We start from the raw sequence: 20,157 nt of genomic DNA, 5'->3' as shown, positions 1-20,157 counted from the left end.
CAGAGACGTGCTTTCGTCTGTAGCATCTTGCGCTGGCGCCCACCCTGTCACCACTTCCCTGTGTCCGCAGTCTCCTGGCCGCCCCAGTTTCTGATACCCCTAGTCCTTCAGATTGCTCCCTGTGATGCTTCGTTTCTCTCCCGGTGCTTTCAAGGTTTCTCATTTAGCTTTCCAGCTGTGTTATTGTGATGTGTCGGGGCTTGATTTTCCTTGCTATCCTCTTCGTGGCTTGCGGGCCTCTTGACTCTAAGTTTATGCCTTTTGCCAAATTTGGGTACTCTCAGTCAACAAGCATATATATTCTTCTGCACTGCTGTCTTTCCCCTTTCCTTTAGGAACTCCAGTGACAAAAATACTTAAGTTTTTGGTATTATCCCACAGGTTCCTAAGGGCCTATTAATAATTTTTTTTTCAGATTGTATCATTCCTGTCGATCTGTCTTCAGGTTCACAGAGTCTTTCTTTTGTCACTTCCATTTTGTTATTGAACTTATTCTATGATTTTTTTTTTCCAGTTCTAAATTTTTCTATTTAAAAAAAAATACGTATTTCCTGGGGCACCTGGGTGGCTCTGTCGGTTAAGCATCTGCCTTTGGCTCAGGTCATGATCCCAGGGTTCTGAGATTGAGGCCTGCATCAGGTTCCCTTTTCAGTGGGGAGCCTGTTTCTCCCTCACCTGTTCCTCCTGCTTGTACACTCTCTCTCTTTCTGTCAAATAAATAATAAAATATTGTTTTGGAAAAAGAATGTTTATCTTATGTCATTGGGGATCATTATAGTCACTATTTAAATGTGTCTTGTAATTCCAGTGTCTGGGTCACTTCAGGGCTGACATCTGTCATTTCTCTTTTGTGCTGGTTACTATTTACATTTTCCTGGTTCTTTATATGTCTAGTTACTTCAGAATATATCCTGCATATTTTGAATATTATATGGTAAGATCCTGGGTCCTATTAAAGTCCTATGGAGAATAGTGATTTGTTTGTCTTAGCAGCAACTAACCACATTAGATTCAGACTCCAAGTTCTTTCTTTCATTAGGCCGTGGCTCCATTTTCATTGCAGTGTTCCGACCCTTTGTGGTGCTGGGCCATGAAGGGGTTAGTTTCAGACTTGGGCAGTGGTTATATGATATTTTGCTTCTCCTGTTTTCAGTTGTGCTTCTGTGATTGTGTCTGTGACTGTATTGCTTAGGGATTGTCCTGCGGTGCATGTCGGCTCAGACACAGAGCTAGAGGATTCTCAGCTCTCTCCTCTTTGGAATTTCTCCCACACCGTCTGGCCCCAGGGTGTCCTTCCCTGGTTCTTCTGGCAGAGAGATGGCATTGTCTCAGACTGTTAGCCTTCTGCCTCGCCATGGTATATACTAACTGGGATTCCTTTCAAGGCGAAGCAGCCAGAGAGAGTAGAGGAGAAAAGCAATGCGGTTCTCCCCTTATGGTTGTTATAATAAAGGCCCTTTCCCCCAGATCCTCTATTCAGATGTTTTGTGTCTGAGTTTTGGGTACTGTGCTGCACCCTCAGAGCACTGTGGTCCTGCGGTTGGGGCTGGTGTTGGGTCCGGGTAGCAGAGCAAGTGGATATATTTTTAAATTTTCCCCGTACCCTCTGACTTACAAGGGCCCATTTTCTTGTTCCTTTGACCAGAATGACAGATTTATTTCAGAATTTTTGCTGTCCATGGTCACTATGTAGTTCCTTAATACAGTAAGTCCATTTGTCAAAGTCAGGAGTTAAAAGCCCTTCCCCAAACCCCACAAATCTAGGCCCTTAGCTTTCAAATTTTTATTTCCCTCCCCAGCCTACTTGCTATTATTTACTCTTTAAAGCCTTTAAGTAGTTGCTTCTTGAATTTTGTCCAGAGCTTTTAGTTATAATTGGTAGGAGAGAATAAGAAGCCATAACAGGCTTATTCCATTTGGGGTTAAAAGTAGATTTCATATTTAAATCCAGTCTTTTTTTCCCCTCTTTGCTATGTTTTGAATAATTTCAATTGTTCTGTCTTCTAGTTCACTATTTTTTTTGGCAGCATCTCATCTGCTGTTAATCCCATCTAATGTGTTTTTTCACCTCAAACATTGTGTATTTCATCCCTAGAAGTTTAGTGGGGGATTCCTACATCCTCCACGTGTCTACCGACCATGGTCACTTTTGCCTCTACCCTTGTCTTTTTCTTTTTTTCTGTTTTTAAATTATCATTTATTAATTTTAAAAATTAACATATAATGTATTATTTGTTTCAGGGGTGCAGGTCTGTGATTCATCCGTCTTACACAATTCACAGCACTCACCATAGCACAGACCCTCCCCAGTGTCCCTCACTCCCTCCCCCTCCTTTTTTTAAGAGGGAGAGCGTTCCTTCCACACGTTGGGATGGGGAAGGGCAGAGGGAGAGAATTTTAAGCAGCGCGGAACATGACAGTGGGGCTCAGTCCCACAGCTCTGAGATCATGATCTGAGCAGAAATCAAGAGTCAGTGCTCCACCGACTGAGCCACCCAGGTGCGCCGCTTTCCTTTACGTTCTTAAACATATGCTAGACAGATACAGCCACTATTGTGGTGCTGAGGTCTGTCATCTGTCACTTCTGGGTTTGGCAGGGTTTAGAGGCCATAGTATGAGTGGTGTGGTTGCTCCTTGTTTCTAGGCCCCTTCTGTGGACAGAGCTAGGATAGGTTTTTGCTGTTAAGAAAAAATACATCATGGGCACTGGGCTGGCTCGGTCGACGGAGCATGTGACTCTTGATCTCGGGGTTGTAAGTTTAAGCCCTGTGTGGGGTATGGAGATTACTTAAAAATAAAATCTTAAAAAAGAAAAAATACTGATTTTTCCCCCCTCAGTTCAAATTTAAGATTATAGAATTTTTCTTTAACTTCTTTGGTTTTATGTATTTTTTCTTTTTTATACTGGAAATTTTTATTTCTATCTGCCTTTGCACAATTCGGGGGATATATATCAACATGAGCTGTGCGATGACTGAAGACAGGTTTTTTTAAGGTTTCGTGTGGGTTTTTTGATCTGCGGAGCATGTCCAGTTGGGATCTACCATCAAATTACTGATTTTCTGTTCAGAATGTGTATTCAACCAAGGATGTGCCATTATATTAGTGAGCTTTAGTGTCTCAAAATAAATCCCGTTTGTGTGGTTAAGCTACCAGCTCAACACACGGTTAGTTTTCTTCGCTTAATTTTACTTTCACATCTAGAGCCTGCTTTATGTTAATTTGGTTGCATTGTTGTTTTATAAAATATGTACATGAGTCTAGAGGAGAAACTGGAAAACCTATAGCTTGTAGGCCCTCTCTGGCCTGCCACCGGCTTGGTACGGTCCTTGAGCTAAGAATGGTTTCTAGGGGTGCCTGGTGGCACAGTCGGTTAAGTGTCCCAGCTCTTGATTTCCGATCAGGTCATGCATGGTCTCAGGGCTGGGACATTGAGCCCCGCTGTCGGGCTTCACACTCAGCAGGGCATCTGCTGGGGATCCTCTCTCTCTCCTGCCCCTCCCCCTTGTGCTTGCATGTACTCTCTCTCTAAAATAAATACAATCCTAAAAGAAGAATGGCTTCAGCATACACATGCCTGCACATGTGTGCACACACCTGCACCCATGTACACGCACACAGAGGAGTAAGCAGCAGTAACATGGTATGTGTCCCCAGAACCCTAACTATTTACTGTTTGGCCCCTTGCAGACATCCTTTAATTTCTGTCTCTAATCCTGTCTCCTCCATTCTCTTTCTCCCTTTATTTACTTCTTTAGTTTCTGGTTTATCTTGCTGGTTTTTTTTTTTTTTTTTTAATTTATTTTCAGTGTAACAGTGTTCATTGTTTTTGCACCACACCCAGTGCTCCATGCAATCAGTGCCCTCTCTAATACCCACCACCTGTTTCTCCCAACCCCCCACCCTCCGCCCCTTCAAAACCCTCAGATTGTTTTTCAGAGTCCATAGTCTCTCGTGGTTCACCTCCCCTTCCAATTTCCCTCAACTCCCTTCTCCTCTCCATCTCCCCTTGTCCTCCGTGTTATTTCTTACGCTCCACAAATAAGTGAAACCATGTGATAATGGACTCTCTCTGCTTGACTTATTTCACTCAGCATAATCTCTTCCAGTTCCGTCCATGTTGCTACAAAAATTGGGTATTCGTCCTTTCTGATGGAGGCATCATACTCCATAGTGTATATAGACCACATGTTCCTCATCCATTCGTCTGTTGAAGGGCATCTTGGTTCTTTCCACAGTTTGGCGACTGTGGCCTGGGTTTTTTTTTTTTTTTTTTTTAAGATTTTATTTTTATTTGTTTGACAGACAGAGAGCACAAGTAGGCAGAGAGGCAGGCAGAGAAAAGGGGAAGCAGGTTGGCCGCTGAGCACGGAGCCTGATGTGGGGCTCAATCCCAGGACCCTGGGATCATGACCTGAGCTGAAGGCAGAGGCTTTACTCCACTGAGCCCCCCAGGAGCCCCTTTGCTGTTGTTTTGAATGGAAGCAAGCCACACACACAGGTTCCTGTCCCCACTTCCGTTCACCTGTACACTGCTTCTCTGCCACCTGGGGCTTTTCTTACGGGACTGTGTGCCTTGGAGGCCTCCCCGCAGTAGGGGGGCAGGGCAGGCACCGCTGTTGGCGGCTGCATCATCTTCCGGAGTGTGGGTGTTCGAAGGTTTATTCCACTGGTCCCTTCTAGATATACATTTGGGTTATTTCCAGTTTTTTATTTTTATAAGTATTGCTGCTTTCATTGGTGGGGTACTTACATCGTTTTGGGGTTTTGCCAGTAGACCTTTGGGATCGTTCCTACAGGTTGCTTTGCTGGGTCTTGCAGATTGCTGAGAAACAAGGCATGTGTTCTTCCTCGATGTTGCCCCAGTTCTCTCCACGGGGATTGTATCATTTTGTGTTTCTGTCAACAGCGTGTCCAGTTAGCTAATGCCCCACAGGCGCCTAATGGAGTGTGTTGTCAAACTGGGATTTTGCTAATTTGATAGGTAAGAAATGCTACCTCTGTGTAATTTAAATTTGCATTTCTCTTGTTATGAGCAAATCAAAGGACCAGTTACATTTCCTTTTATGTGAACTCTCTCTTCCCTTCTCTAGCACTTTTTTGTAGAGCTACTGGGTCTTTATCATCATTTTTGAGAAACTGTGTAGTAGGGATGGTAACCTTTACCTCTAACGTAAGTTGCAAATATTTCTCCCATTTGTCATTTTTATTTACTTTTTTTTGGTGCTATGCAATAGTTTTTAAAATTATTAGTATTATTTTCATGTAGCCAGGTTAACCCATTTTTCTTCTCATTGCTTCTGGCCTCAGAGTCATGGCTAAGAATGGTTCCCCCAGCTCCAGGTTGTAGAAAAACTCATTTAGGTCCTCTTTTCTATGTTTTTTTTTAACATAAATTTCTGATCCTTTTAAAATTTATTAACAGAGCCCTTTTTGGTGTCCACTGTGCTCTGTGTTTGGCTGCTTCTGTGAACTCCACCTACAGAAAGGGGCCCTTTGCTCACTTCTCCTGCCTTATTTTATGCGTAGTTCCTGACATCTTAGCATTTGAAGAGACCTCAGTGTTTATTTTCAGGGAGAAGAGATTGAACTCTGGGGAGAAGAAACTTGCCCAAGGACCCATAGCTCCAAGCTGGCACACTGGTTCTGGCTGGCTCCTGAAGAGAGGATTTCTGGACATCTGCGGGTCAGCACTGAGCCAGGCACATTGGTTTTGTTTGCTGCCGGCCCCATTACTCTCCTCGCCTTACAGGTGCGGAGGCTGAGGCAGACAGGCGTGGTTTGCCCAGGATGGTGAAGTTCAGCAGCAGGGCTCCGGGGTGTCTGCCTGAGAGCTTGGGCCCTCTCCCAGGGAGGGAGGCCTCCACCAGCCTCCACAGGGCAAGCGGTGATGTGACAGTGAGCGAGACGGAATCCTTCTGCCTCCCACGCCTGCCGTGGTCTCAGAGTTCCTTGAGAGTCAGGTTTCCTTTGTCTCCGTGTCCAGGACCACAGGAGGACCCTGAGAATGAATGTCCTCTCCAAGGATGTCTGATGGAGCCAGTGGTGGCAGCTCCCCAAGTGTTGGCTCAGCCCCAAGTTCCAGGATGTCGCTGGGAGCCAGTGACCTTAAAGTCCCTGCTTTTCACGCTTTCTGTTTGTTCGCTCGTCCATTTGTGCAGCCACTCATTCCCTTATCCTCCAGCCATCAGTTCAACTCAGCTTCGTAACGCCTGTGCTGTGCAGACCCAGTGCTGCCCTAGGGGCGACCCGGAAATGGGACAGGTGCCGGTCCCCAGGAACTCATGGTCCTCTCATGGGATGCTGAGGGAGCACAGCATCCCACGGGAGCCAGAGCACTGTGTCCCCTTGCCTTTCCTCAGGCTTGGGTGCAGTGAAGTGGTGAGTTGGGGTCAGGGAGCTAGGGCACCCCAGCCCTCCTCCTTTCTCCTCCTTTCCCAGAGGCTGAGGTTTGCTTTGCCAGTCCAGGCCCTTTGTGGTGATGACCAGAAAGCCAGGTCTGCGGAGGGAGGGGACTCTCCCAGGCATCCAGAAAGTCAGCAGCTGGGCCAGGACTGGAGCCCAGCCTGCGCCTCAAACCCACGCACTTTGGAACGGGCAGGGACACAAGGAAGGGCAGCCTGTGCTTTGGATGAATCAAGAGTCCGCCCAGAGTTTCCCAGGTTTGTCTGCTGGGCCAAGCAGGTGTCAGATTTCAGGGATGTTGCGTGATTTTCATACCTGAGTATGTCGTGGTGTGGATTACGTCTCCCACTTTCCCCAAAGCCAGAGCCTTCAGCCAAGTATCTGCTTACCTGACAGAGGCCGCCAGCTGCCAGAAGAGTCCGAGGAGGGCTCCCTTCTGGATCCAGCTGGTTAGGCCGCGTCGCGCGGTCCCATGCCCCTGGGATGGGACACACCAGCTGTCGGTGTAATTAAGGTTACCATAAAACCCACCAGCTAGACACACAAATGGCTCCTCTGCTCTTTCCCGGGGCAGGAGCAGTTGTGAAGGCGAGTAAATCACGTTCAGCGGCGATCACTTCAAAGGTCAGCTTTCCACTTAGAGCAGCGTTATTGGCGGGGATCACCCAGAACATGGCTTGTTTCTCGGCCATTCAGTTTTATGGTGCCCTAATGAATTGGGCCGTTCCCATCCGCTCTCAGGAACATACAGAACAATGGTTTTCATTCTCCTGGAAAGTTTGTCTTTGGAGGCAGGTGTGTTGGTGGGCTTGCGGGTAGTCCCGTCAAGGACAGGCCGAGGACCCCTGGCACCTTGCTTTTCTCTGGACCCTCTTGCCGCCCTCTGGGAAAAGCTACCTCGGGGCTGTCATGAGCTAATTTATGTGGCACGCCTGCCTAGCGGCTGCCACTTACTAGACACTCGGAAGTGGCAAGGAGAGCCCTCTTCTTCCTCTATCCTTTCCAGGGTCAGGAAAGGTGTTTCCCTAGCCCCTATGGGGATCAGGGTGCTGCGGCCAGAGAGAGGGCTGCAGCGTGTGGGCCGGAACCTGCCCACGGAGCTCACGGTCCCTGCGGGGAGATAGGCACTGCCTGGCATGTGTGCGTACCCACTAGGGGCCATTATCTGTGAGATGCTGTAGCTCTGGGGGCTCCTCTGTGCCTCCCCCACCACTGGGGAGGACAAGCTGCCCAGTGTGCAGGCCACAGCCAGGGACGCCAGTCGGGCCAGACGTATTCTTCTCTTGGTATTTGCTACCCCAGCCATCTCTGGGTTTCCTGCTCCTCACCTGAGCTGCGGTGATGCAGAGGGCTTTGGGGAAAGGGGAAGAAAGACAAAGAGGCCCAGGCAAGTGGAGGCCTGCAGTGGCTGAAGTGAGGGGTGACTGGAATGATGCTGGGATGGGAGGAGCTGACAAAGAGATCGCTCCAGGGCCATGATTATGGGGCATGCTCCCTCTTCTTCTCTCCCCTCCCACCGAAGCAGATTCCAAACACTGCCTTGGAAGGCACTTTTGTGATGGACTGTTGCGCAAACTCACGGGAGCTGGTATTGGAGACTGTGAAGGCGTGTGGCACTCCCGCCCCAGGCCCCGGCCTCAGACTGGGCAGGCGGAGCATTCGGCTAGCCGCACCCCCGCTGGGCCCCTCCTGCTGGGGCTAGGGAGACATCGCCCCCCTGGCCGCCGCCTCCCGTCCCGGTCCACACTCTGTGAGGCTCAGGGCAGGGGAGCAGCCACAGGTTGGCTTTCTGCCCGGTGTTCAGAGGCCTGGAGGGCTGCCCTCTCTTTTCTGCCTCGGGACTGCTCTTCAGGCTCCAAAATCTCCAAAATCTCCTGAAATCAGCTTAGCTAGGGGCTACTTCTGAAGAGGCTCAGAAAAGAGCAGCATTTGTCCTTACACTCCCCAGGGAAATTGTCCCATATTTACCGAGGTAGGGAGTGGCCAGTAGGAGACTGGGTTGTGGGCCCCAGGGAAGCAGCAGGGATGGGGAAAAGCCCACCACCCTGGTGGTGGGACTTGAGCATATCCCTACATCTCTAAGCCTCAGTGTTCCTCATCTGGATAATGGGTCTCAAAACTCCTAAACTGACTTTATAGAGTGCTGCATGTAATGTGAATTTGACTTAGACACATTTAAAAGAGGATGATAGGAAATAATATCTGCAAAATTTTAAAGGTTGTGAACTCCAGTTTAAAAAAAAATTTGTCAAGACTTTCCGAGCCCCAGGCGAGGGACCAGAGAACTGTGTTTATGCTGTGGCCACATGGTGGCGCCCTGGGAGCTGGTAAACAGGCCAGCCAGGACCTGCAGGAAGGCCAGAGGCCACCTTGTCCTGGCCTCTTGCTGAATGTTGCAGTCTGGAGTGTGCTGTCTGTGCGTTTGTAAAGTGGAGCTACTTGTCTGTACTGGGACCGCTCCCAACCTAAACCAGTTGCTTTAGAATGGAGGGTGACTGTGGTAAAATGCTCTGGAGAAAACAGAGGTGCTTGACAGTTAATCACATTGGTTTACAAGACAGGAAGCTGTGAAATACTGGCCGTGATGCTAAGAAGTAAGAGTGTCTTTAAAGCTACTCTGTGTACTGTGGTTCTGGCTTTATGGTCTCCAAGGACTCTGGCTTTCTGTAGTACAGTTACTGTTCCAGAGAGAAGAGGCTGGAATTTTGTGAGGTGTGAATTATGTGACATCTTTAGAAGCAAGAGCCTCTCACTAAATACGGCCTGGTGTCAAAGGGCATCATTGATGCCCTTTTGGTGCCCTTGGGCAATGGGTCCTTCCCAGAGCTCACTTCCTCAGTCTCCAGCTGCTCTCTCCAGGTGACTGGCGTGATTGGCAAGATCATCACGCCTCCCTAGGTGGCCCGTGGATGGTGGCCATGTGTCAGTAGGTGGGTGGGCACGTGACAGGGAGGACTGTCTGTGGGGAAGGGCCGTAGGCAAGGCTGTATCTCCTAGCAGCCCCGCACTACCCTCACTGGACCCCCCTGCTCTCTGGGCCCTTGGTGGCCCTCCCCGCGCGTACCTGCCCTGTACTCCTGGGGCCCAGCAGCATGATAGGTGCCCACTCTTGCAGGTTGTGAGAAGCTACAAGGCGACCATCCAGCAGACCTTGGACATCCTCTTCCTCCAGGAAGGCTCTGAGTTCCTGAGCAGCACAGATGCTTCGAGCCGGGACTCTGCTGACCGCACCATTATTGCCTGGGATTTCCGGAGCTCTGCCAAAATCTCCAACCAGATTTTCCACGTGAGAAACCCTGCTTGGCATTGCTTTTCTCTTTGCTTCAGCTGCAGGATGTAGCCCTAAGCTGCTGGGATCCCAGGTTACTTCCTGTGAGGATGGTTTAGCGGCAGAATCTTTAGAGACCGTTCAGGTGCTTGAAATCTCTTGGGTCAGGGAGACAAGCCCAGGTCCAGGCCTGCCTGGAAAGCTTTCCAGAGGCTCCAGATCACAGCACCTCCTGACTGTCCTAGTCCTCCTCTGTCTGGCCTTGCCACCCAGCAGGGGAGGGTGTGCGGGGCCATTCATCCAGATAAGTAGAAGAGAGCCACACAACCCAGGACACTCCTGCTTTCCCTCTGCCGCCCCAGCCAGCCCACAGGTTTCTGTCCCGCCCTTGCTAAGTGTGTTTGGCAGGAGCTGTGACTTGGAAGTTCAAGCAGGGACCCAAGGTTAGACCCCCTCTCTTAGAGTCCCGGATTCACCACTTACAAGCCCGTCCTGTAGCCTCTTTGATTCTCATTTTCCTCTTAGGAAATTGAGGACAAGAAGGCTATTTACCTCATAGAGGGTTTCTGAGAATTGAAGGAGATGATGCTTATAAAGGATCTAGCACATTCCAGGCACAGGGGGCTCTCCATCAGCGCATGAGCTGTTACCACTGTCACCACCATCAAATCCAACATCATCACCACCGCCGCCACTGCCACCACCACCATCCCCCCAAACACCACCATCATCACAACCACCATCATCACCATCATCACCACCGCCACCATCACCGCCACCACGACCACCGCCACCACCGCCACCACTGTCACCACCACTGTCATCCCCATCACCGCCACCGCCACCATCATCATCACCGCCATCATCATCACCACCACCCCTGCCACCCTGTCTGTCATCATCATCTTACAAGATTTTGATTAAGCCATGGCTAATCTCTTTGGTCCTCCCTCTGCCGAATTTAAAAATACATACTAGGTGTACATATATACCTGCTCCCCTTCCCTGCTTTTCCTTTTCTCTGGAGCTTCTACATGACCCTGAGCAAACCAGCCTCTACACCTTTACTGCAGGGAGCTCGTGTAACCCGCCGGCAAGGACAGGCTGTGGGGGGGCTGCATGGGCCCGCCTGGCCACCTGGCATTCTGCGTCCGACAGCCTGTGCAGAAAACCGGGGCAGGTCGTGGAGGGGGAAGTGCTGAATGCCCCAGCCGTTGGCCCTCTTAGAAATCACACATCCGCCTTTCCTGGGCGGCTGAGCAGGCGCTCTGCTCGGTGGCAGCATGCGGGGGAGCTTGTTAGCAGGTGGCCATGGCCACTGCGCCCCCGATGGACACAGGAGTCCACGGCTGTATTTCACCTGCTCTCCACGTGGCTCCCCAAGTTTGAGCTCTTTTAGACCGTGTGGCTTCAGGGCGACACTTAGAATAAAGGAAGAACAGGTGCCTTGAGAAGGCAGCTTGTGGGGGTGTTTCCATGTGACCCAGCCTGTCAGTGCTGGTTCCTTGCCTTGTGCTTTGAACACTTGCTTTGTGCCTTCGTCTTCTCGCCTGGCCGTTCACCTCCTAGTTACCGTGTGTGGGGGTCACGGCTACCCTGAGGGCTCCCCGTGGAGGCGGGAGGAGGTGTGTGGACTTGTTTCTTGTCACTCTGTAGCAAAGTACCTCAGAGCTGGTGGCTTAAACTAACAGATTCACTCTCAGTTTTGGAGGCTGGATGGCCACTAAGTCTCACTGGGTTCAAGTCAAGATTTGGTCTGGAGCCTCTGGGGGACTGTCTGTCCCCGCTTCTTCAGACCCTCTGCTCTGTCTCTGTGTCACCTTCTCTGGACGTCTGATCTCCTGGCTTCCTTCTCTAAGGACACGTGTGATTGCATTTAGGGCAATATTAGGGGATAATATCCCCACCTCAAGAAGCTTAACTTAATTACATCTGCAAAGACAGCTCTTCCACTTTTTTTGCCATATAAGGTGACATTTACAGGGCCCAGGAATCAGGGGATAGAGGTAGTTTAGGGGGCCATTTTTCAGTCCCTCACTAGGGCCATGAACCAAGGGATATTAGGAAGGGCAAGAAAACAGATTACCCTCCGAATCTCCAGAAGGAACGTGGCTCTGCTGACACTTTTGCTTTTAGCCCGGTGAGACCTCTGACTTCTAAGACTAAGAGTAAATGTTAGTAGTTTTCAGCCAGCAAGTTTGTGGCATTTTGTCACAACAGACCTAGGAAATGCACACAGACCCTGAAGCCCAGGTGTGGGGGCTGGACCTGAGGACCCAGTAGAGAGCTGGTGGCATGTTTGTTGGAGCTGGGGGCAGCGGGAGCCTTTCTGACCCTCTCTGTGGCCTCACTGTTTCTCAGGAGAGGTACACCTGTCCCAGCCTCGCCTTGCACCCCCGGGAGCCTGTGTTCCTGGCGCAGACCAATGGCAACTATCTGGCTCTCTTTTCTGCTGTGTGGCCCTACCGGATGAGCAGGAGGCGGCGCTACGAAGGGCACAAGGTACTGAGTTCCTGGCCCCCTGCTCAAGAGCAGAGCCCTGACCCCATAATCCCCTGGCTCGAGAACAGGGCCCTGACCCCATAATCCCCCGGCTCGAGAGCAGGGCCCTGACCCCATAATCCCCCGGCTCGAGAGCAGGGCCCTGACCCCATAATCCCCCTGCTCGAGAGCAGGGCCCTGACCCCATAATCCCCCGGCTCGAGAGCAGGGCCCTGACCCCATAATCCCCCGGCTCGAGAGCAGGGCCCTGACCCCATAATCCCCCGGCTCGAGAGCAGGGCCCTGACCCCATAATCCCCCGGCTCGAGAGCAGGGCCCTGACCCCATAATCCCCCGGCTCGAGAGCAGGGCCCTGACCCCATAATCCCCCGGCTCGAGAACAGGGCCCTGACCCCATAGCCTCCCGCGGTCGACCTGGGTCCCCAGAGGGCACAGACCCTCTTTCTGGGTAGTTTCGGTTTTCTGTTTCCCAGGGGACGCATGCCGTGTGTCCTGGTCTTCACTGAACGCCCTGGGCCACCCCCGGCTCTACGTCCAGGCCCCAGCTGCCCGGCAGGAAAGGTTTTCCCTGACTTAATGGCTCACAGGACAGGCCATGGGGGTGGGGGCGGGAGGACAGGACAGGGGTGGGGGCTCTTTCTGCATCTGTCCCCTTATCCCACTGAGGCCTGCCTCACTGGGGTAGAAGGGGTCGGGGGACCCCGTGGCTGCCGGTAAGAGACCAGACACGCAGCTTTGCTGAAGCCATTCCAGCTGCATTCCCCTAAACCGGCTCCGCGCAGCAGGCTCCTTGCTGGGCCCCGGGCTTATGGAGGGAGCCCGGGCTGCCTGCCGAGGCCGCTGCTGTGCGGCCCGCTCACCCTCTGCGTTACCCTCTGCAGGTAGAAGGCTACGCGGTGGGCTGCGAGTGCTCCCCGGACGGTGACCTGCTGGTGACGGGCAGCGCCGACGGCCGAGTCCTGCTGTACAGCTTTCGCACCGCCAGCCGGGCGCGCACGCTGCCAGGGCATACCGAGGCTTGTGTGGGTGCCGCCTTCCACCCTGTGCTGCCCTCTGTCCTCGCCACCTGCTCCTGGGAGGGCGACGTTAAGATCTGGCACTGAGCCTCCTAGTACAGAGCCTTCTGGATGCCCGCCAGGCCCCGGGCTTCCATTCTTCCTCGGGGTGGGTGGGGGTGAGGAAGTGCTGACGTTGCCTCCGGTCAAACCTTCTGAGCCTCGGTTTCCACATCTGTAAAATGGGAACAGAGACGTGTTTGCCTCAGGGTTGTGAGGCCTGCATTAGCGGAAGTGGCTGGCAGGTGGCTGTTCAATAAATGTGGGTGTCCGCTCTTTCTTAGGTTATCTCAGCGACAGATGCGTGCTGGCTGCCCCCTTGCGCCTGCGCCCTCTCAGGCCCTCTGGGGCTCCAGGATAGACCAGTGGGAGCTTGAGATGGGGCACCCCCTCTGCTGATGAAGGACCTGATGAGGGACCTGACTCTTGGGGCCATGGGGGCCCAGTGGGGGCTCTGGGTCTTAGAGCTGCCCTCAGGAGCTCCGTATGGGAGCACGGCAGTCCCCACCAATGTTGCGGGGCCCAGGCTGCCTCTCTCTCCCCACCAGGCGTGGCTCGGGGAGTCCCACTCCCTGTAGGGTGTGCGCACCATCCCAGTGAAGAAGCATGTGCAGAAGGCTGCTGGGGAGCCCTGAGGAGTTAAGCTGGGAGGAAGACCTGGCCCCCCGGGGCCTGAATAGGCAGGTGAGCCTTAGCACTAAGTCTCACCAGGGCCACAATCGGGGCCTCCCGAGAGCCCGAGGATCCACTGTAGGTGAGGAACTGCCGGGGAGCAGGGGTGTCCCCGTGGCTTTGGAAGGCTTCCTGCTGGAGGGAGACTGTGAGCGGGTGAGGAGGCATCCCCGGCAGGGCAGTCAGTGAGGGAGCGCAGAGGACCCGACCAGGAGGCCCGTGGGCAGGGGAGCCATGGGACTGGGAGCCACGGGGTACCCAGCTTTGCCTCTGCAGAACCTGGGTTCCAGGCCAGCTCTGCGGTCAGCGCAGCTGAGACCTTGTGAGTCGTCTCCTCTCTGAGCCTCATTCTCCCCATCTGTAAGGCTGTGGCAGGACCCTCTGCCTGCAGGCTTGCTGTACGGCTCCAAGGAGGTCAAGTCTGTGGTAGGTGTCACTGCACCAGGGGTTCCAGTCCTAGGAAGGGAACCGGACAGGTGGGAAAAGGCATCTGGAGCTTGCAGAGGGTTGGTGCATAAATATGTTTATTTCAGTATGTCTAGCTTGCTCAGGGGTCCATGAGTCAGGCATTCTGGGGAGAGGGAAGGGTAGCTGAGGTCAGGCTTGTCCTAAGGGCCGACTCCTTTTCTAGCCTTCATCCCTGCCCCACAGTCAGTGGAACCTGGCAGGCAGTGGGTGTTGAGTGGATGTAGCACCTGCTGTGCCTGAACTTGGGGGGGCACTTGCTTTTCAGGCTGCTGAGAGAAGTGAACCCCCAGGCTTGTGCGGGATGCAGGGGCCCAGTGACTCTGTATGCTGCCAGGCTGGAAGTTGGTGGAGCTCAGGTTGGGAGCACTTTCTTTTTTTAGGCTCAAGAATGGCCTATTTGGTGAAAAGAAAGAGAATCATGTCCCATGCTCTGAGGCCCTGGTCCCTGCAGAAGTGGAGCTGCCCAAGAGGCCCTGGGCCTGGCAGGGGGCAAGGGGAGCGGAGGCCAAGCGAACGTCCATTCAGAACGCGGTGCAAGTGGTGGACACTCGCTCCCTCACCCTCCCGTGGCCGCCCTGCTCCGCCTCCCGCCCACACGTTTTGTTTTCTCACCCCCCGCCCCGATGAGTTCCCTGCTCTGTGTGGAAAGTTCAGTGATCTTAGGTGCCCGGACTCAGGTCACTTTATCTGTGAAATGGAACCTTCCCATATCACCGGTATCCCTTATAGGCTAATGGCTCCCTTCATGATGCTCCCATGGTGTGATGCCTCAGGGCCTTTGCTCCTGCTGTCCCTTCCGCTGGGTCATGATTTCTCCCAGTGCCCCCTGGCTCCCTGCCTGTCTCATGGGATGTGTAGACAGTGGGCCTTCAGGGACTCTCCCCTCACCTCTGTGTCTAACACGCTCTTGTCATTCTCAGTCTTTTTATCCAGAGTGCTTTGCTCTGCCTGAGGTTTTCCCTGTCCCTGACACACAGGTGTGTGCAGTGGAGTGTAAACTTCCCAGGACTCGGGTGCCTGTTCCCTGCTGTACACCTGGCCCCGGGCACACAGTAGGTGTAAATGAATAACTGCACATGTGGCCCATTGGCAGGACACAGGCTTTGGGGTCAGATATGCAGACTTAAATCCTGCCGTCACCTTTCATTGTGTGGCTGCATGGAAGTGCTGAGCCGCCCAGTGCCTCAGTTTCCCTGTCTGTGAAATGAGAATTGGTGGTACCGAGCTTGTGAGGGTTAATGAAGTTGAGGTCTGTACAGCTCTTGGCAGGATGTGTATCCAGTAGGCACTCAGGAAACAACAGCAGGGAGTATTGGTAATAATAGTATCAGACCACCATTGGTCGTGGGGCCGAGCCACTTTGGACCAGAGGGTGCATGCTGGCCCCATTCTCAGGCCTCCTCGTGGCAGGCCAAGGATGGACAAGTCCCTCTCTCACCCTTTGGGCCTTGGCTTGAGCCTGTTTCACTCTTATGGCAGAAGCCACCAGCAAGGGGCTGCCTCCTTCCTCTGCTCCCACTTGACAAGTCTCAGGGAAGGAAGGAGCTGATCACCTAGCTTCTGGTCACGCCCACTCCGGACCAGGGGTCTTTGGCCCGGCGCAGCTCTCACCATGGAGCCAGAGGGAAGTGTGGTGGGACCCCCACAGGTGTTTTCATGAGGGTGTGTCTCCTCAGATCCAGCCTGAACAGGTCCTCGGCCGCGCTTGTCAAGTGAATGAGTGATTTGTGAATGAATCTGGACAAGGCCAGGAGGAAGGGCTGCCCTTGTCTGCCCTTGTCTACCGGGGGTGGGGGTGGGGGGTGGTCACTGCTTTCCCAGAGCACTTCTCGTCCGCCTGTCCCACCTCTGCCTTCCGCCGTCCAACTCTAGATCCTGGAGTCCGGATGTCCTGCCGTCTAGCGTAGCCTGAACTGGGTGGTTCTCGGCCTTTCTTGTGTGGAGTATCTTCTGAGTCTGGATTCCAGCTCATGGTTTTCTGATTGCTTTCCCTGCGGTGACATATTATTATTACTACTTAAAAAAAAAAAGAGAGATTTGTTTGTTTATCTTGGAGAGAGAGCAGGAGCAGGAGGGCCAAAGGGAGAAGGAGAGAGTCTGAAGCAGACTCTGTGCTGAGCGTGGAGCCTGACACGGGGCTCAGTCCCACGACCCTGAGAGCCCCACCTGAGCTGAAACCAAGAGTCAGACACTTAACTGACTGGGCCACCCAGGCGCCCTGTTACCGCTTGTTTACAGACTGTATTAGATCAGGCTTTGCTGTGAGTTTGGGTGTGGCCCCGGCTGCCCACCCCATCTCCTGCACTGAGCACACACCCTGGCTGCCTGCAGCCCTGTGGGGTTTGGAGTCGGGAGGCCGGCTCAGGCCCCAAGCCCAGCACTCACTTGCTTGGGATGTTGGCGGGTGCTTCACTTCTCTGAGCCCGATTCCTCATCTATAGACAGGCCCGTGGGAACAAGTAGGGCAGGAGACACGGAGGAAAAGCCCTGGCGGATCGCTGCCCTCTCTCTCCGCTTCACTCGGGGCCAACAGCATCCAAGTCTCTGTCGGCCAAGTCTGCCGCTTTTCCACGCATGTCCCCTTGAACCAACCAGAGCTCTGATCTTCCTGGGGCAGGGTACATGCAGGGCTCCCCACTCTGGCTGCTTCTTGGCGCTCTCCTCTGTGGACTTGGTGCAGAGAGCCTTCTTAGAGGCTCGCTCGGATCCTCTGCAAGGTGTTGGGGAGTTCATCATTTGCAATTTTAAAATAAGGGGGCTAAATTTAGACCGTGTGGAGCTGGAATGAAAAGAAGCGTGGGCCGTGCCTTCCACCCTCCTTCCCGGGGCTGAGTGCTTCCTTGTACCCTCACCTGTACTCCGGGACACAGACCTGAAGCGTTCGTGGGAGAAGAGCAGTTTCCTCCAGAGGCGCCGGCGTGTGTCTGTGTGCGTTGCCGGCCGGAGGCGATGCTCGAAGCCGTACCTCTCCGCCCAGGGGGCCCCGCTCTGCTGTCCAGTGGAGGATACTGCTGCTGCTTGAGACACCGTCGGACTCTGAAGCGTGTACTCTTTCCCTCTCTCCAGCCTCTCCTGTGGCTCCCTGTGCACCGGGACAGCTAGCGATCAGAGACCCCTGGGGATCTCCTAATGTCCCTAGGCTGCAGAAGGGGAGACTGGCCCAAGGTCACCTGGCGAGCAAGTGGCAGAGCCAGCCCAGCGCTGCCCTAGCTGGGGGTGGAGAAGTACACACAGCTTGGCAGGAGTGTGGTAGATGCACGGGGGGTGGTTGGCTTGGCTGGCCGCCTGGGTAGATGGGGCTAAGAAAGTAGAGGGCAGGGCCTCACCATAGCCCAAAAGTTCCCATCCAGCAGAACATCCCAGGACAGATCCAGAGGGAAACTGGTGGCCCCCAGGCTGAACCCTCAAGCAGGCACATGGAAGCATAGAGACATTTCTGGAACTGCCCAGCGATCACATATCACATATCACAGGCTCTTCCCTTTGAAGTGCCCACTGATGACTTCTTCGTCCTTCAGTACCCGGCATGAGCATCCTCCTGGAGGGTTGCTTTCTACCCGCTGGAGCAGGAAGGACCTTCGTCTCTCTGCATGGCTCTGTATTCTTGAAGCCTTGGGCCTAGAGTCACACCATCTGCCTCCTCCCGACCTTTGAGCTCGTTGTGGGCAGAGCAGGGACCCCGTGGCCAGCACAGGGCGGGTGCCCGCCAGGCCCATTATCAGGAAGAGGAGGGACGAACCAAGTCCTCACCGAGGGGGCTTCTGAGAGTCCCTGACCAGAGCCACCTGCGCTCCTGAGACCCAAGGTCCTGCGGAGCTGGTTTGGAGCCCGGGGGCTTTGAGCGAAAACCAAGTTTTTCCAGCTCAGCCCCTCAAGAAGTGGTTTGGGACCATAGCATCCCATGCCAGCGCCCACTCAAGGTGGTGTTAACTTGACCCTGCTCAAAATCACGTGATGGAACTCCAGACACCCCACCCCCTTGCTCTGTGTGGCCAGGTCAGCCCATCTTTGTAGGCTGCCTGGCTCTTGGCCAAAGAAGTCACTGTTCCCGCCCAGCCCTGAGCAGGCCTTCTGGAAACAAGACCCCCTCCGGGCTCCGACTGTGGCTGGTTTTGGAGGCCATGACAGGGCAGCTCTGTGAGGTCTGTAGGATGCCTAGGTGGCCATGTGGGGGCTAAAGCCCCCAGTCCGAGAGGGCCCTCGGCCCAGTCTGCAAAGCTGCAGGGTTCCCAGCCCTGCTACCAGGGCCTGACACTTCTGAGTCCATCAGCCCTGAGGAGCGAGAGAACCAGGTAGGACTGTGATCACCTGGAGGAGGGAAAGCGGAGGCCGGAAGAGGCAGCCCCACCCCCACTCACACAGCCAACGTGTGGGCCTGACTAGATGCGGGTTCCCCTCTGGGAACACCTCGGAAGGTCTGCTGGGTGCCAGGGGCCATGTGCTTCTCCCTGCACGCTTCCATTTGCTCCCCAGCTCATTCAGGGTCGCTTCCCGTCTGCCCGGGAGGAAACTGGGCCCCCAGAGGGGAGCTGACTCCCAAGTCTCTCCCCATTCCCTCTGGCTGGAGGAGACGGCTTCCTGGGGCACAGCTCCTGGGCAAGGTGGTTGGGCCGGCGCTGGGCTCTCCTGCAGAGGCAGGTCAAGTGCAGGGATGCTGGGAGCCCCTGTTGATGCCCACCCTCCTTGGAGTCCCCTGGCAAGAGGCAGACCCGCCCTGGGTCTGCACTGCAGGGTGAGCCAGGCCACTGCAAGGCCAGCACCCGGAGCAGGCTGGTGTCCAGCAGGAAGGGTCCAGGCCCTTGGAACAGACCCTGTGAGGACTGGCCTCCACCGTAGGCTTTGCAGAACCCCCAAGTAGATTTTCGAGGACAGGGATGAGCGTGCGTCTGAGATAACCAGGCTCATGAAGAAAGGAGACAGCAAGAGCAGGAACCAAGAGAAACCCCATGAGGGAAGTGCCAGACCCGGCAGTGCCCACGTGTTTAAGGAAACAAAAGGCAAGCGAGAAATGATCTCCAGGGAACAGGACACGGCGGGGCGGGGGTGGGGAGTGTAGGTTTGCGAGATAACTGAACAACATGAACATGTAGGACAAATTCACGGAAAACTACAAACTCAGTGGCTGTGTTGGGCGCGGACAAAGCAGAATGCGTGTGAAGGAAGGCAAACCATGTGGGCTGAGCTTGGGGAACATCCAGTGCAGGACACGCAGCGGGGAGGGCAGCGTACCCCGAGGGTGCCATGAGAGGGACGGCCAGGGGTCTAAGGCAGTCCCAGGAAGAGAGAGGAAACAAAAAATTAAAGTTGAGCATTTTCCAGAACTGGTGAAATGCACCAATCCGCAGGTACAGAACTCCTGTGACCCCCCCCGCCCAGGACAAATGCACAACGACGCGTCTCAGGACCCGCAGACAACTGGAGGAACGTTCCAAAGGGGCCAGAGAGCAGAGGGCAGGCAGTCGTCCCGAGGACAGCTCCCCACGAATGGACGGACGGACATCCCCACACCAACAGGAGGCCAGGGACCACGCAGATGGCATCTGTGTGTGTGTGGGGGGGGAGAAGAGCCCCCCGCTACCCCCCTCCGCAGTGAGAACACCCTTCACAGTGGGGCCAAAGAAGACGTTTCCGAGAAGCGAGAGGTGCTCTGAAGGAGATCCTCGAGGACCTCCCTGCAGAAGCCAGATCTGAGACGTGAGAGAGGGCAGGGGGCAGGGGGCAGCAGGACGAGGGGAAGAGAGAAGGCCCCTCCTAGAAAGGGCGAGAAGGCCCAGCAGGGTCAGACAG

General features: G+C 54.0%; 1 protein-coding gene across 2 annotated transcripts in view; it reads left to right on the top strand.

Moving 5' to 3' along the window:
- Positions 1-13,518, top strand: part of WDR25 (WD repeat domain 25) — a 142,813-nt gene extending 129,295 nt beyond the window's left edge. For both annotated transcript variants that reach the window (XM_044231355.1, XM_044231354.1), the window contains 3 exons: positions 9,521-9,691; positions 12,035-12,175; positions 13,057-13,518. In XM_044231355.1, the coding sequence (XP_044087290.1) occupies positions 9,521-9,691; positions 12,035-12,175; positions 13,057-13,278 (534 nt within the window). In that variant the 3' untranslated portion in view covers positions 13,279-13,518. The remainder of the gene's footprint in view (positions 1-9,520; positions 9,692-12,034; positions 12,176-13,056) is intronic.
- The last annotated feature ends 6,639 nt before the right edge of the window (positions 13,519-20,157 follow it).

Source organism: Neovison vison, chromosome 13 (assembly GCF_020171115.1).
Source record: "Neovison vison isolate M4711 chromosome 13, ASM_NN_V1, whole genome shotgun sequence".
In the NCBI taxonomy this organism is placed as follows: Eukaryota; Metazoa; Chordata; class Mammalia; order Carnivora; family Mustelidae; genus Neogale; species Neogale vison.
Note: the sequence above shows the minus strand (reverse complement) of the source record. Positions and strands in the feature narration are given on the sequence as shown.